This window comes from Cuculus canorus, chromosome 1 (genome assembly GCF_017976375.1).
Source record: "Cuculus canorus isolate bCucCan1 chromosome 1, bCucCan1.pri, whole genome shotgun sequence".
Classification (NCBI taxonomy): Eukaryota; Metazoa; Chordata; class Aves; order Cuculiformes; family Cuculidae; genus Cuculus; species Cuculus canorus.
In genome coordinates, this window is record NC_071401.1 from 63,636,864 (window position 1) to 63,650,855 (window position 13,992).

General features: G+C 45.2%; 1 protein-coding gene across 2 annotated transcripts; it reads left to right on the forward strand.

The window, feature by feature from the left end:
- Positions 1–736: 736 nt before the first annotated feature.
- Positions 737–13,948, forward strand: CHAMP1 (chromosome alignment maintaining phosphoprotein 1). Of its 2 annotated transcripts, none has more exons than XM_054083339.1 (2): positions 737–755; positions 9,880–13,948. In XM_054083339.1, the coding sequence occupies exon 2, from the start codon at positions 9,941–9,943 to the stop codon at positions 12,743–12,745; it is 2,805 nt and encodes a 934-aa protein (XP_053939314.1). In that variant the 5' UTR covers positions 737–755; positions 9,880–9,940; the 3' UTR covers positions 12,746–13,948. The 2 variants fall into 2 exon arrangements, with proteins under 2 accessions (XP_053939314.1, XP_053939303.1); XM_054083328.1 differs by lacking the exon at positions 737–755 and adding an exon at positions 979–1,094 and having other exon boundaries at positions 9,880–13,947.
- Positions 13,949–13,992: the final 44 nt, after the last annotated feature.

A 13,992-nucleotide genomic window follows, 5' to 3' on the forward strand; every position in this document is an offset into this window, starting at 1 on the left:
GCTCACACCAACCCACTAGTTTGCAGGGCCTAGCTTATGCCTGCTTCTCAGGTAGAGATTTCTGCCCAGAGCATACTCTTGGGAAAGAGATCATCATTCCATCAATTCAGTTTCTAACAGTCAACAATAAAGAAGGGCCTGTGAATCTACTGCTGGGATCCTATGGGTCTGAGCTGAGAAGAACAGCCAGAAAAGGCTGGTTGGATCTCCTTTATTCCTTCATTCCTCCTCCTTTCTCCTTCTCCTTCCTCCTCCCTTCTCCCTCCCCCTCCTTCGTCCTTCTCCCTCCCCCTCCTTCCTCCCCTCTTCTCCCTCCCCTTCTCCTCCCTCCTCCTTCTTTCTTATCCCTTCCCCTCCTTTCTCCTCTCCCTTCCCTTCTCCTTCCACCTCCTCCTTCCTCCCTCTTTCCTTCTCCACCTCCCTCCTTCCTCTTCACCTCCTCCCTCTCCTCTCCCTCCTTCTTCTCCTCCTCCTCCTTTCTCCCTCCCTCCCTCCCTCCTCTCCTCTCTCCTTCTCCTCCCCTCTCTCCCTCCTTCTCCCTCTCCTTCTCCATCCCTTCTCTCCCTCTCCCACCTCCTTCTCTCTCCTTCCTTCTCCCTCCTCTCCACTCCTCCTCTCCTTTCCCCTCCCTCCTCCCTCCTTCATTCTCCTCCCCCTCCTCCTTTTTCCCCCCTTCCCGCTCCCTCCCCTCTCCCCCCTCCCGCAGCCGCAGCGCCCCCTGCCGGCTCGGCGGATGACGCCGCGTGACGGACCAAGTTCGGGGACGGGGACGGGGACGATGTGTGTGCGCGCGCGCAGAGCCGGCACGTGACCCGTCCCGCTCGCTGCACACCCCCGCCCAGCGCGCGCTCCCAGAGCGGGAGGAGGAAAAGGGGGGGAGGTGGGGGCGGGTCCGCGGTCGCCGGCGGCGCTTCCGGTTGGGCGTCGCGCGGGGCCCGGGGGAGCGGCGAGAGCGGCGCTATTCAGCCGCGCCTCCTCCCGCAGCCCCCCGCCCCGCTCCCCTCTCCCCTTCCCCTCCTCCCCCTCCTCCTCCTCTTCTTCCTCCTCCCGCGCCCAACAGCGCTGCCGGCCTGCTGCCACCGCCCGGAGCCGCGGTGAGTGCGGGCGCTTCCCTCCCGCCCCAGCCCGTCACAGCCCCGCCGCGCACCGAGCGGCAGCTGGGCACGGGGCCTGGGCCTCCCCTTGTCCGGGGGGGGGCGGGGAAAGGGACCGAACTGGCGGTGGTGGTGTGGGAATGAATGGGCGGATGGGCAGGGGCTTTGCCTGGCGGGAGCGGCGCCCCGAGCCCCCGGGATAAGCGGCGATCCTGCCCCGGGAGGAACGAGCCCCTGTTTCTCCGGGATGAGCGGCCCCCTCTTTGGCCCGGGAGAAACGAACCCGTTTCCTCGGGATGAGCAGCTCTTCAGCCCTCCTTTGCCCCGGGATAAGCACCCTCCTTTCCCCGGGAGGAGCGAATTCCCCTTTGCCCCAGGGTGCGTGGCCCGTTTCCACCTGGAGGCTCGATCCCCCCGTTTCCCCCGGAAGAAGCGAACCCTCCTTTCCCCCAGCGCGAGCGGCCTCTTTGCCCCGGCAGAAATGACCCCCTTTCTCCCGGGGTCAGCGTCCCCCTGATTGCCCCAGGATGAAAGAACCCCCCGTTTCCCTCTGAGTGGGCGACCCCACCTTTGCCCCGGAGAAACGAACCAGTTTTCCCGGGATGAGCAGCTTTCCAGCTCCCGTTTCCGCCGGGAGGAGCGAACCCCTTTCCCCGGGATAAGTGCCCCTTCTCCCGGTATATCAGCCCTTCTCTGCCCCGGGATGAGCGGCCTCTGTGCCCTAGGAAAAATGACCCCCGTTCTCCCGGGATGAGCGTGCCCCCGCTTGCCCCGGGAGGAGCGGCTGCCCTGGGAAAGCCGCGTCCACTGGGCACCCCCTCCCCAAAGGAAAGTTAAAGCAAAGGCCGGCAGAGGGAGGAGCAGGTGGAACACACCGCGAGTTCGGGGGTTCTGGTAGGGAAACTCTATGAGATGCTTCGAAAGGTAATTGGGAGCTTGACTTGTACTGAGTTGTTTTATAAGTGAGGAATACAGAGATCTTGTGTTTCATTTAGCTCTGCTGTAAGCTCCCCTTGAACCTCGTTTTCTGTCAGGATAATGTAAATGGGATTCTTAGCCTGGTGTCACCGAGCTTCACAGTCTTAATTCACAGTTCCTGACTGCAGGTTGTGGGCTCTAGTGGGTCTGGTGCCACTTCATTAGCTCAGGTTTAGCACTGCAGGAATAAGGTTTCTGGAGCTGTTCTTGGAACCTAGCTATGCAATTTGAGTTAGGAAGCCCTCTCAGAAGTGCATGGCCTTAGTTTTTCCTACCCTGAATCTGTCATGGGTATCTAGATATTACTTTGCAGTTTATACTCTTGTTAGATCTTGCACTAAGAACTAATGTTGTGTGGACATTTAAATGTCATTCTCTTAGCAAAGGTGGAAATTTTGCAAGACAGCTGCAGTTCAGTCCCTTTCATGTTTTTTAAGTAATCTGCGTGTGCATCAAGTATTGTCACTTTGTAACTGTCCACTGACTGAAGGCTGCCTGGAAGCATGGGGCCACATAATACAGCTGTTTGCTGCCGGGATCTGGTGTCACATGTGTCCTTAGAGCATATCTCACCATTTCAGTGGCTGGTCGGGTCAGGGTGTTTGTGCCTTTTTTAGGGGTATAATTTTAAAGATGTGGTTTAGCAATAATTGCTGATGGAACTTGGACCAAATAGATGGGCTCATAGCTGGGAGTTTGGTTGTGTGGATGGCATCTGCTTCCTGTGGATGCTGCTAGATTATCAGGAGCATAGTGCTGCCCGTCCTGTTCATGGTATCTTGGATCTGACCCTCTTACCTGCCGTTAGTGTTGTGAAGTGCCTGGTCTGCTGTGCTGTGGGGATGTTTTTGTGCATCTTTTGCTGGAAGCTAAACTTCTGTTTCCTTTGTCAGTCACAACACAAGGATATAGCTTCAGTTGAAGTGTCATGTTGCTACCAGCCTGCCACTTACTTTTGGGCACTGCAAGAACATGTCATTTTTCCTTTTGCTTAAACACAGCAATAGTCTGGATCTGCTCCTGCTAGTAGCGGCAGTGATGCAGCTGTATGTGGCTTTCTGGTGCCGGGGTCAAACTTTACCATCAGCCCTCTTCACTGATGAAGGAAATAGCTGAGCTGTTTGCCTGCAAGAACCTTCCAAAACTGATGAGAATGAACAGCTGTCCTTCCTGTGCAGTGACTGTGCTGATCAGAGTAGAGTTGTGATGCGTGGTGCTCCATAAAGGTTGGAGGATTATCATAGTAAGGTGAGCATTCACAGGTGTACAGGCCGACTGAGTTTGCTTGATGGACATAACAATAGACAGAATGGTGTCTTGAAGTTAAGAGGTTGTTGGTCACCTGTTTCCTGCTGAGGTGTTGCCTGTGACTTGAAGGTTGTGTGGAAGGCAGCGCTCATTTTAGGTCTTAGCTCACAGCAGATGTAGAGAATCCAGTGTGGATGTAGGGGAACACAGAAAACTGAAGACTTTCTTCTTGAGGGCTTTACTAGCTGTGCTGGCATCATTGATGTGTGTTGCATGTCTTCATTCTCTGCTTGTGTTTCACAAGCAGAAGATAAGGCTTGGTTCTTTATCATGAGGAAAAGATATATAGATCTTTCTGCCAGTGAGAACCAGAACAGCCTGAAGAATATGACAGACTATTTATTGCTGTGTTCTGAAATTCTGTGTGTCATATTAAAAGTAACCTGTAATTTTCTGTGCTCACAGGCAGTCAAGCCCTTCACTGCTTCCCTCTGGCACTACCTCATGACAGTCACAGCTTATCCGCTGTTGAGGGACAGTGCAGGGATGTATTAAATGTTGCAACAGTTAATGTAAAATGTGTTTATTAAAAGTAACCGGAAATGAGAGATTCTTACTTATACACAGTATTTTCTGCACGTTTCTTTTCTACCACTGTTGAAAGTAGGAAGTATAACTTAATTTTTAGTGGGGTCCTCATGGAGGATGGGATGCCAAATCCAGGAACTGGCTCTGAAGTAGCCCTATGTACTGACTGGAAAGATACCAGGAGGGTCTACCTGTGCTGTGCATTAACTTAGACCACTCCTGCTGTTGAGTCTAAAGTGAGCTGAACAGAGATTCCTGATGCTATTTGACCACATTCTGTGGTTGCCCTGCAATATACGTAGCCACTTTCAGAATTTGCAGCTATCTCACTGCACTTTTTCTTTCTGCCAAGTCATGACTGGCTGCTCAGATGCAGAGAACTAGGCAAGGAAAGTAGTGATGGTTGTTCTTTTTCTCAGGTACTTAGGAGTCCTCGTACTGATCCTTCTACCTTGCCTTTTTTTTTGTTCTTCCTGTGGTAGAGGAGATTATGGCCAGAACTGCAGTGTAGAGGACAGGAATTGGTGTAAGGATCTTCAGCATCTCTGTGGAGAGAAGAAATAACTGGTGTTTGGAACCTTTGTATGTGTGTTCTAGATAGTCGTGAAAGAAAGCAGGGATGGAGGTTGGAACCTTTGTATGTGTGTTCTAGATAGTCGTGAAAGAAAGCAGGGATGGAGGAAAGGTGGATGATGGAGCAGCTGTGGGGTCTGGTTCCCACTGCTGAGATCTCTGGGTCCCTTCAAGCAGCTTTTAACCTGAGTGAGGGACATTGATGTATGTCACTTCAGGTCAGCAAAAACCTTTAGTCAAGCTAAGGGCCGAGTTGGTGCTTATACCATTACTGTGCTGGATATCTGTGGATATAGTAAGCTTGTAGACAGAAGCACTTACCTGTTCAGTTGGACTTCAGTGGAAGTCTTTGTCTGTCTAAGAGTCTGAATGAGTTTTGGCTTCCTTGAGCTAAAGTTTAGTATTGCAAACTCCAGGACTGTAGTTGAATCTTAGTACTTTGTCTTGAAGTGGAGACCGGATACGTACACAAGCAAGCATAAATGCTGTGCTTCAAGCTTCTGCTTCAATTGTAATGTGTTCTCAGAATAGATGATTGTTTCTTTTTGACTGTATCTGTATTTGTTTTCCCAGTGTTGCAGTCATGAAAAATGAGAACAATAGGAGGAGACGCAGAAATAGCCATTAAAGAACATAATGTGCTTTGTAGCCCTGAAGTGGCATGCAGCACAGACTCGGCTGTAGCCGCAGTGGCATGGCACATCCCTTAACTGTGAGTTTGAGTAGGGACAATGGTGGACTGTCCTTTTTACAAAAGAGATAGGATCTGCCTTAGTGTTCAACAAAACAAAGCGGCCTGGGGCCTGCACAGCAGCTGTCTGTACTCGACCATATGGCAGCCCCTTCATTTCTCCTAGGAGTCTTGAAGCAAGCTTGAGAGATATTCTAGTGGCCATCTCCCTTCTGCTGTGTTTCTTGGGAGTCCTGTCACTTGTGACAACTTGATTTTCATCCTGAAATTTGTACTTTCTCTCAAAGGGCTTCAGACGACTAGAATGATGTTTGGATTTAGTATTTTCTCAAGTTCTTTCAACGCGTGCAGAGCACCCTGCCAGTTTTGACAGCATCAGTTATTTTGCGCACCCTTTTTATGGGTCTGTGTTGGAGTATTGCAGATCAAGGTCCCTTTGGTGTCTGTAATAAGACATTTACACAGAGGGAGTGTAGTCCAACTTTAAGTGTTGCCAAAAAGATGCTGCTGAGCACAGGTCCAAAGCCATGGATGTCCTGCACTTGGGACACTACAACCCCATGCAGCTATACAGACTAGGGGGGAAGAGTGGCTGAAAATCTGCCTGGTGGAGAAGGACTTGGCATTGTAGGTTGAGAGCCAGTTGAACATGAGCCAGCAGTGTGCCCAAGTGGCCAAGAAGGCCAACAACATCTTGGCCTGTATCAGAAACAGTGTGCCCAGCAGGACTAGGGAAGCGATTGTGCCCCTGTACTTGGAACTGGTGATGCTGCATTTCGAATCCTGTATTCAGTTTTGGGCCCCTCACTACAAGAAAGACATTGAGGTGCTCTAGTGTGTCCAGAGAAGAGCAACGAAGCTGGTGAAGGGATTGGAGAACAAGCATTGAGGAGCGGCTGAGGGAACTGGGGTTGTTTAGCTTGGAGAAGAAGAGGCTGAGGGGAGACCTTATCACTGTCTACAACTACCTGAAAGGAAATTGTGGAGAGGTGGGTGTTGGTCTCTTCACCTAAGTGATAGGTGATAGGACAAGAGGGAATGGCCTCAAGCTGCACCAGGGGAGGTTCGTATTGGACATTAGGAAAAATTTCTTCACTGAAAGGGTTATCAAGCACTGGCAGAGGCTGCTTAGAGGGGTGATTGAGTCAAAATCCATAAGGGTATTTAAAAGATAGGTAGATGAAGTGCTTAGGGATGTGATTTAGTACTGGGCAGGTACAGTTAGACTTGATGATCTCAAATGTCTTTTCTAACCTAGGGGTTCTATGATTCTATGTCCTGTTTATTGAGCACATGGTTTCTAGCTGGTGTGGGGTGGTTTAGGAAACAGTGCTGCTTCTCAAACTTTCACTCAACTAGACAAGGCAGGATACAGCACACAACAAGTTCTGATTCTGGAGTTGATGGCAATGAGAAATATGAAGCAGGCAGTTATCTGTGTGACAAACTGAGAATAGAGAGGGGGGCAGCAATCAGAACTGTGTAGAGACAGTGGCATTTGAGCTCAAAGGATCAGGAGGGATTGAAAGGAAAATCTTAGAGATTACCTATTTGGATATGTACTAAATGAACCAGCAACATTTTGGAGTTTAGTCCTTCAGAAGTGTTTCGACAAATTTAAATTGATAGCATGAGTGGCTCAGCACCCCTCAAGTTTGTTACTGGTCTTACAGTAACTATTCTAAAACTAGATTTTTTTATTTCATGGAGTCATGGCCTAAGGTGCTGCAAAACCAGAGTTGTCTTGCTCAGGAGTATGCATCAACTCAGTGGAGATTTCAAGGGAAGTGGCAGTTTCAGTACATTGCCAGCTACACTGTAGTCAAGTTATAGACTTAAAAATGATGAGTGATGGCAGTGTGAGAGAGAGTACCCCGAACTTTTTAACGTTTTTTCTTATGCCAAAGGCTTGGATGTCAACCTTTGAATGTCTGGAGATGAAAATCAGGAAGTGTTTGTAACTTTACAGTTCCAGAATAACCTCCTGGTCAAAAAAGCCTAGCAGCAACTTGGATGATTTGTGGAAGGGAGCCAGAGACCTTTTCTTACTGTTGCATTGGGAAAGAAAATGGAAATTTCCGGTTTAAAGTAAGATAGGACTGAATAAAAGGAGGGGCTGGAAGGTGGGGTGAAGTGTAGTTGAGAGAAGTGGATAGCGGAAAAATCCAAAAAGGGCAACAGTTAGGTGTTGTGTAAAGAGGAGGGAAATTAAAGGAGGGAGTGTTTAAGAGATTCTCTGGTAAACTTTGTTGTAAGCTGTGATAAATTCAGTTTGGAAAAGCTTTTTTGTTTTTCCAGAGGAAAAAAAATAGTCCATCAGGATTGCCACCAATTTTGAAAGTGACAGATTCTTTTTCAGTTGTGAAAATGTGATGAGTGCATTATGTCCTTACTGTCTTAATTATGTTCTGCTGTGATTTGGTAAAAAGAAAAATTATTTTTCTTTAGCTTGTATGATCAATTCAGAATTTTTTGCTTTCAAATTGAAATCTTCCTTTCCTACCATTGCCCCAAATCCCCTAGTAAAAAAAAAACCCAAACCGTAATTCAGAAAGTCTTTTGGGTCTTTGAGTCTTAAAACATGGCTGGCTTAGGTGTTTATCAATGGTCAGGTTGTTTGTTATCTCTGAGTTACAGAGATATAGACCACTAGAATTATATTTTTGTTTTGTTTTGATATTTTATAGGAATATAAGGTTTGTTATAAGATGTTGGTAAGTGTTTTGTGGCTAACACTGAATGTGGTGTGGACTGTGTTTTGGGATATCTTCTGGGAAACAACAGCATAGGCTCCTTCCATTCTGTATCTGTAGAGCAATGCAATTTCTTCTCATGAGTAGCTACCCTGCATCTGGATGCTGTTCATTTGTCTCATAAATGTAAAACAGGATCCCTCCTAAAGATTGCATCTGTGGTCCTGCCATGCCTCCTGATTGGAAATCTATCTATTCCTGTGACTTAATATGAAATGCTTATGCATTGTACGTGCAAAGAAGTTGTTCCTTGAGCAGCTGAGCTAGTGAACCTTTATTTCTTAGGCATTTGTGCCCTGTGTTCGTCTGCCAATCTCCCTTTCTTGGTTTTTTTTTTGTTGTTGTTGTTTTTTTTATGTACCCATGTCACCCTTTAGCAGCACTGCTAATTTACTTTCATTCTATCCCTGCCTCAAACCCAAGGCAGCTCACTGTCGTATTTTTAACTCCTCTTTTTACCTCATTACAAGCTGATTCAGACAGTGCTTGTTCTGCAAGTTTTAAGACTATTTGCATACTGACCGCTCTTGTACTGATTACAGGCTAAACAGAGCCAGTAACTGTTAAGTGAGATATTCAGCCTTAGCCTCAGTGCAGGCATTTCTTTTGTTCTCTACTCAGATCCTGGTTTTCATTAAACTTGTAGAAATTTAAAACAAGACTGGATTGCTTTGTCCAGTTTGATTGGCATTGGCTGTAGCGCAATGGGCTTGTGTAGGCCTCATTTCCATAAGAAACCACGGTAAAAATGCTTTAGGAATACATTAAGAAAACTTGTTTTGAATGCATATTTTTTAGATTAGTCTAATATATGTTTAGACAGGAAAATTAATGTTAAAATGACACAAAACCTTTGTGTGTTTTGCAACAGTGTCTTACAAGACCACCAAATTCACGTTGATAGCTTAGCATGGTAATCGTTTAATGTCTGTTTAATTTGAACCTACAAGAAAAAAAAAGTATGCATTTCACATTAGTGTGCAAATATTCCTTCTCACCATAGAGATACCTCCCACATTGACATGAAAATGACTTACAGGATATGGTTAGGCTTTGTTTTCTGCTTGCTGTAGTAGCTGATCCTGGTAAATTCTGTTGGAAATAGTTGAATCTAGCCAAATCATTAAAAATTATTTGCATTTCAGATGCTGCGTTTATGGTTTTGTTTTGATTTTTTTTGTTAAGATCTTGCAAAACCAGTAATTTTGAGAAATGTACGTCTGTCTTTTTGCATTAAGCAATGCTTTGAGTACAGAGGGCTGTCAAGTACACCAACTGGAAAAAAGAGCCCTGCTTTTATTTAAATAATATTTTTGTTCCATGGAATAATGGAACAGAAGAAATCTTTTTATAATGAATAATGTCTTTATGAGCAGCAGCTTTTGTTTTTCATATAATTAGGGAAAGAAAAACAGTGTTTTAACAGACTAAAACAACCTAGGCTTTAGGCTGCTGTTTTATTCTGGAAATGTTTTTTGTCTTTGTCAAAACCAGCTCATTCATTTTGAAACTGTATGATGAAGATGCAGTTTTTAAATGGCTTTATTTCAGAGGCAGTGCTTCAGAGTACTTTTTGGTTTGGGTTTACATACGTAGTGTAAATAAAAACACTTCTAGTCTGGGAATAAAAGGCAACTGAGAAACTAAGTCACATTTATTGAATGAAACGGAAACTTAGCTCTTCGTCACCTGGATTCCTTTTTTTAAATCGTTTTCTTGCAGGTTTTTGAAGGCCTGTGATTAAATATATGCTTTGTTTTTCAAGTTCTACTGATATAATTTGTAGAAGTTGGAGAAACATATATTTGGATTTCTTTATGAAGTAGTTAGTATCTAAGCAGAAGAAATGCTTTTTAAAATTGGAGTAAGAAGCAGGTGTGGCTATTTAGAAATGGTAAAGAATTGAGATTAACATGGACAGTTAACTATTCAGATTTTTTTTCCTTTATTGCAGGAACTGAAGCTTGCTCTTTAAGAGGTGCAGTGCTGTGAAAACTGTTACTGACCATAGAAAAATGGACATGATGCAGATACTACGTAAAACCACAGAGCGCTTAGAGTGCGATCACTGCAACTTCAGAGGAACGGACTATGAAAACATACAAATTCACATGGGTACCATACACCCAGAGTATTGTGATGAAATGGATGCTGCCGGTTTGGGTAAACTTATATTTTATCAAAAAAGTGCAAAACTGTTTCACTGCCACAAATGTTTCTTTACTAGCAAGATGTACTGCAATGTGTATTATCACATCACAGCACAACATGCAGTGCCTGAGAAGTGGAATGAGGAGCGGAAAGAACAGGTAGAAGGAGATTCAGATTCCTCCAAAAAAAGTGTCACATCTGAACCACAGAAACCTACACTTTCTCCTGAACTCTCCAGATCTGAACCTGTTGCTTCTCCCAAGCTTCAGAAATCATCAGCATCCCCGGAGCCCCAGAAGTCTCAGGCGACTTCCTCAGAGTCAGAGAAGTCAGGCAAGGCCATGTCCCCAGATCCAGGAAAGTCGGCCCAAGCAGCTTCTCCAGACCCAGAGAAGCTAGCCTCAGCGGTGTCCCCAGACTCTGAAAAGACGTCTGCTTCTGTGTCCCCTGACCCACAGAAACCGTCCCCTGCTGTATCCCCAGACCCACAGAAGCCATCTCCTGCTGTGTCCCCTGACCCACAGAAGCCAGCCCCGGCTGTGTCTCCAGAGCCCCGTCGCCATTCCCCAGCGATGTCTCCAGAGCCCCGTCGGCATTCCCCTGCTGTATCACCAGAGCCGCGTCGCCATTCTCCTGCTGTGTCTCCAGAGCCCCGCAGATACTCCCCAGCTGTGTCACCGGAGCCAAAGAAACCTACTCCAGCAGTATCCCCTGAACCGCGAAGGTATGCCCCAGCTGGGTCTCCTGAGCCCCGGAGGCATCCTCAAATGCGTCGGCCCGCTTCTGCTTCTTCTCCTGAAAACCAGAGGCCTGCTCCAGCAGTTTCACCAGAGTCATGGAGACCTGGTCCTACTGTTTCTCCCGAGCCCTGGCGATCGACACCGCATGAAGTGCAGAAGTCTTCCACAGTTTCTCCTTGGGCTCCGAAGCCTGCCATGTCGGTGTCTGTAGAATCCCGGAGGTCTGCCCCTGAGCCCCGAAGGCCTGGCCCCGTTGTGTCGCCAGAACCTAGGAGATTTGTTTCTGACTCATGGAAATCTACGTCCTTTTCTGAATCCCAGAAGTCTACTCTTGTTTCTTCTGAGCCATGGAAACCCATCTCATCTGTTTACCCTGAAGGCTGGAAACCTGTTCTGTCCCCTGACACGTGGAAGCATTCTCCCCCTGTTTCTCCTGAGCTTCGAAAATCCAGTCACACGGTTTCCTCTGACACTTGGAAGCCCTCTTTCTTTACTGAGGTCCGTAAGCCTGGTGCTTCGGTATCTCCCGAATCTTGGAAACTCTCTGAGTCCCGGAAATCTATGTATTTTTCTGAAACTCAGAAATCCACCTGTGCTGCTTCGTCTGAGGTTCAGAAACGGGCTCATTTCCCTGAACCTCGGAAAAGAGCTCTGTTCCCAGAGTCTCGTAAGTCTAATCCTACTATTTCTACTGATGTCCAGAAACGTGCTGTCTTCTCTGAGCCCCAGAGTCAGATATCTACTTCTGCTCTTTCTACTGAAGGCCAAAAACATACCCTGTGTTCTGAAGCCCAGAAATCGGCTCTTGTTTCTTCCGAAGTGCAGAAGCATGGCCTATTTTCTGAAGCCCAGAAACTTGCTCCCATTTCCTCCGAAGTTCAGGAGCCTTCTTCCTTTCCAGAGTCTCAGAAGTCTACTTCTCCTGAAGTTCAGAAACATGGCCTTTTTACTGAGTCCCAGAAACCTACTCCTTCTGTGTCTCCCGAGACCCCCAAACAGGCTGTTTTTACTGACTCCCAGAAATCTGCTGTTTCCCCTGACATTCAAAAGCATGCTTTATTTTCTGAGATGCAGAAGCCTGCTGCTGCTTTATCCTCTGATGTCCAGAGACATGCTGAAACTACTGTACCTTCTGAAATGCAGAAGAACATCCTATTTTCCGAGCCTCACAAGTCTGCTCCAGGTTTTTCCTCTGAGCCCCAGACACCTAGTGAGTCTGGTGAGAGTGACTTTCTTTCTCACAGTTTAGATGATCAGAAACCACTGGATGATTTATTCTCACAGGATGAACAATCAATATTAGCCAAAGAATCACCAGAAGACATGTTATATTCATGCCCAAAAAAGAAGCCCAAGAAGGAAAACCAGGAGAACTCAGATTCTGAACTAAATATCACTGAGTGTGGAAAAACAGAGATGGACTCGATGGAGATAAAGGAACAAGAATCTAATAGTGACCAAGAACAGTATGATATGGAATCAGCTGATTATGGCAAAGAGAGCAAAATAGATGCAGCTACTCCCATGCAGCCACAGTGTGTGCTGCAGTTTACCGAAGAGAAAGAGGCTTTCATCTCTGAGGAAGAAATAGCAAAATACATGAAGCGTGGCAAGGGAAAGTATTATTGCAAAATTTGTTGCTGTCGTGCAATGAAAAAAGGTGCTGTCTTGCACCATTTAGTTAACAAGCATAATGTTCAAAGCCCATACAAATGTAAAATATGTGGCAAAGCATTTCTTTTGGAGTCTCTTCTTAAAAATCATGTTGCTGCTCATGGTCAAAGTTTGTTGAAGTGTCCACGTTGTAATTTTGAATCTAATTTCCCCCGAGGCTTTAAGAAACATTTAACCCATTGCCAAAACCGTCATAGTGATGATACACCTAAAAAACATTTGGACAACCTTGAACCACTTGAAGAACAAATTTAATCTGGTTTTTCCCTTGTCCTAGAAAAGCTGAATTTACAGAAGTGTTGAAAAGTGTTGCTTATGTTAACCGAGTAGTTTAGCTGATCTGACAAGTCAGAAGATGCATGGTTTATTGTACTATGTTTAACTTGTCTTATAGCTGTATTACTGAAATGATTTACTTTCTAAAGTCATTTTAAATGCGTGTTCATGTCTTTGTATTCTACCCGTCAGTAGAGTCATATTTTATTTTTCAGATGTACTATGTTTTTGAAACCAAAATGTACACAAATTAGTTTTGTAAAGATTTGTAAAACACAGCAGGCAATTAAGGACTGGAGTGGCAAGCGATCCATATATTCCCGCGAAGACTGAACTTTTTTCCACATTTGTTAAATGTCGTATTTTTCAAAATGTTTTTATGGAATTCTTTGAGAATTCTCAAATTTATAAAATTTGAGAGATCAATTATGGAAATCTCACCAAATAGCGAATATGAATGAGCCAGGCATGAGAAACTCCCGATTTTTTTTTTTTTCTGGAGTTAATTCTGCCCTGAAGTTGTAATTGAGTGTGTAGTTTGTCAGAAACTTATTGCACTCAGTTCTCTGACTGACTTGTCTCAGATTTAGAAGCATCAAGGTACTTATTTTGTGATTCTGTATTTTGGCCATGTTTTAAGCATGTACTAATGTACATTAAATTGATGGATTAACGTCAGATTATGTATAGCTCAACTCTTTCTCTTGATGATTCAGATGTTTGTAACGTCAGAAGCCCCCTAAATTTCTTGTATTTGATGAAGTGTTATGCTTTAATGTTTTAACAATAAAAAGAAACCCAACCTGGCATTGACCATTTTTCTTTTTTTTCCAAATCAAGAGCAAAACCTCTCCTGTTCAACATTTTGTCTTTTAAGTATCTTTGACAACAGGAGTTGCAAAATTATCCTGGAGTTCTGCACTCAATACTTAAGCTTTCTAGTCATCGGGCTATGAAAGCGAAGTTAGTCTGAATTTCCTGTCTGCTTCAGAAAAACACATCATGTATGAATGAGGTAAACATGGAAAACAGGAATTTGTGCCCTGTTACTTAGCATACTTTTTTTTTGTACTATTTGCATATCAACTGTTCAAAAAATGTAAGTACTTTATAACTCAGCAGGAGTTCTAAATATTGGCTTAGAATATGAAGGTGATAGTGTTGAATAATAATTAAAAAATCTCTGGGTGTAAGCTTCTGTCAAAGAGCTTCAGATTGATTTGATT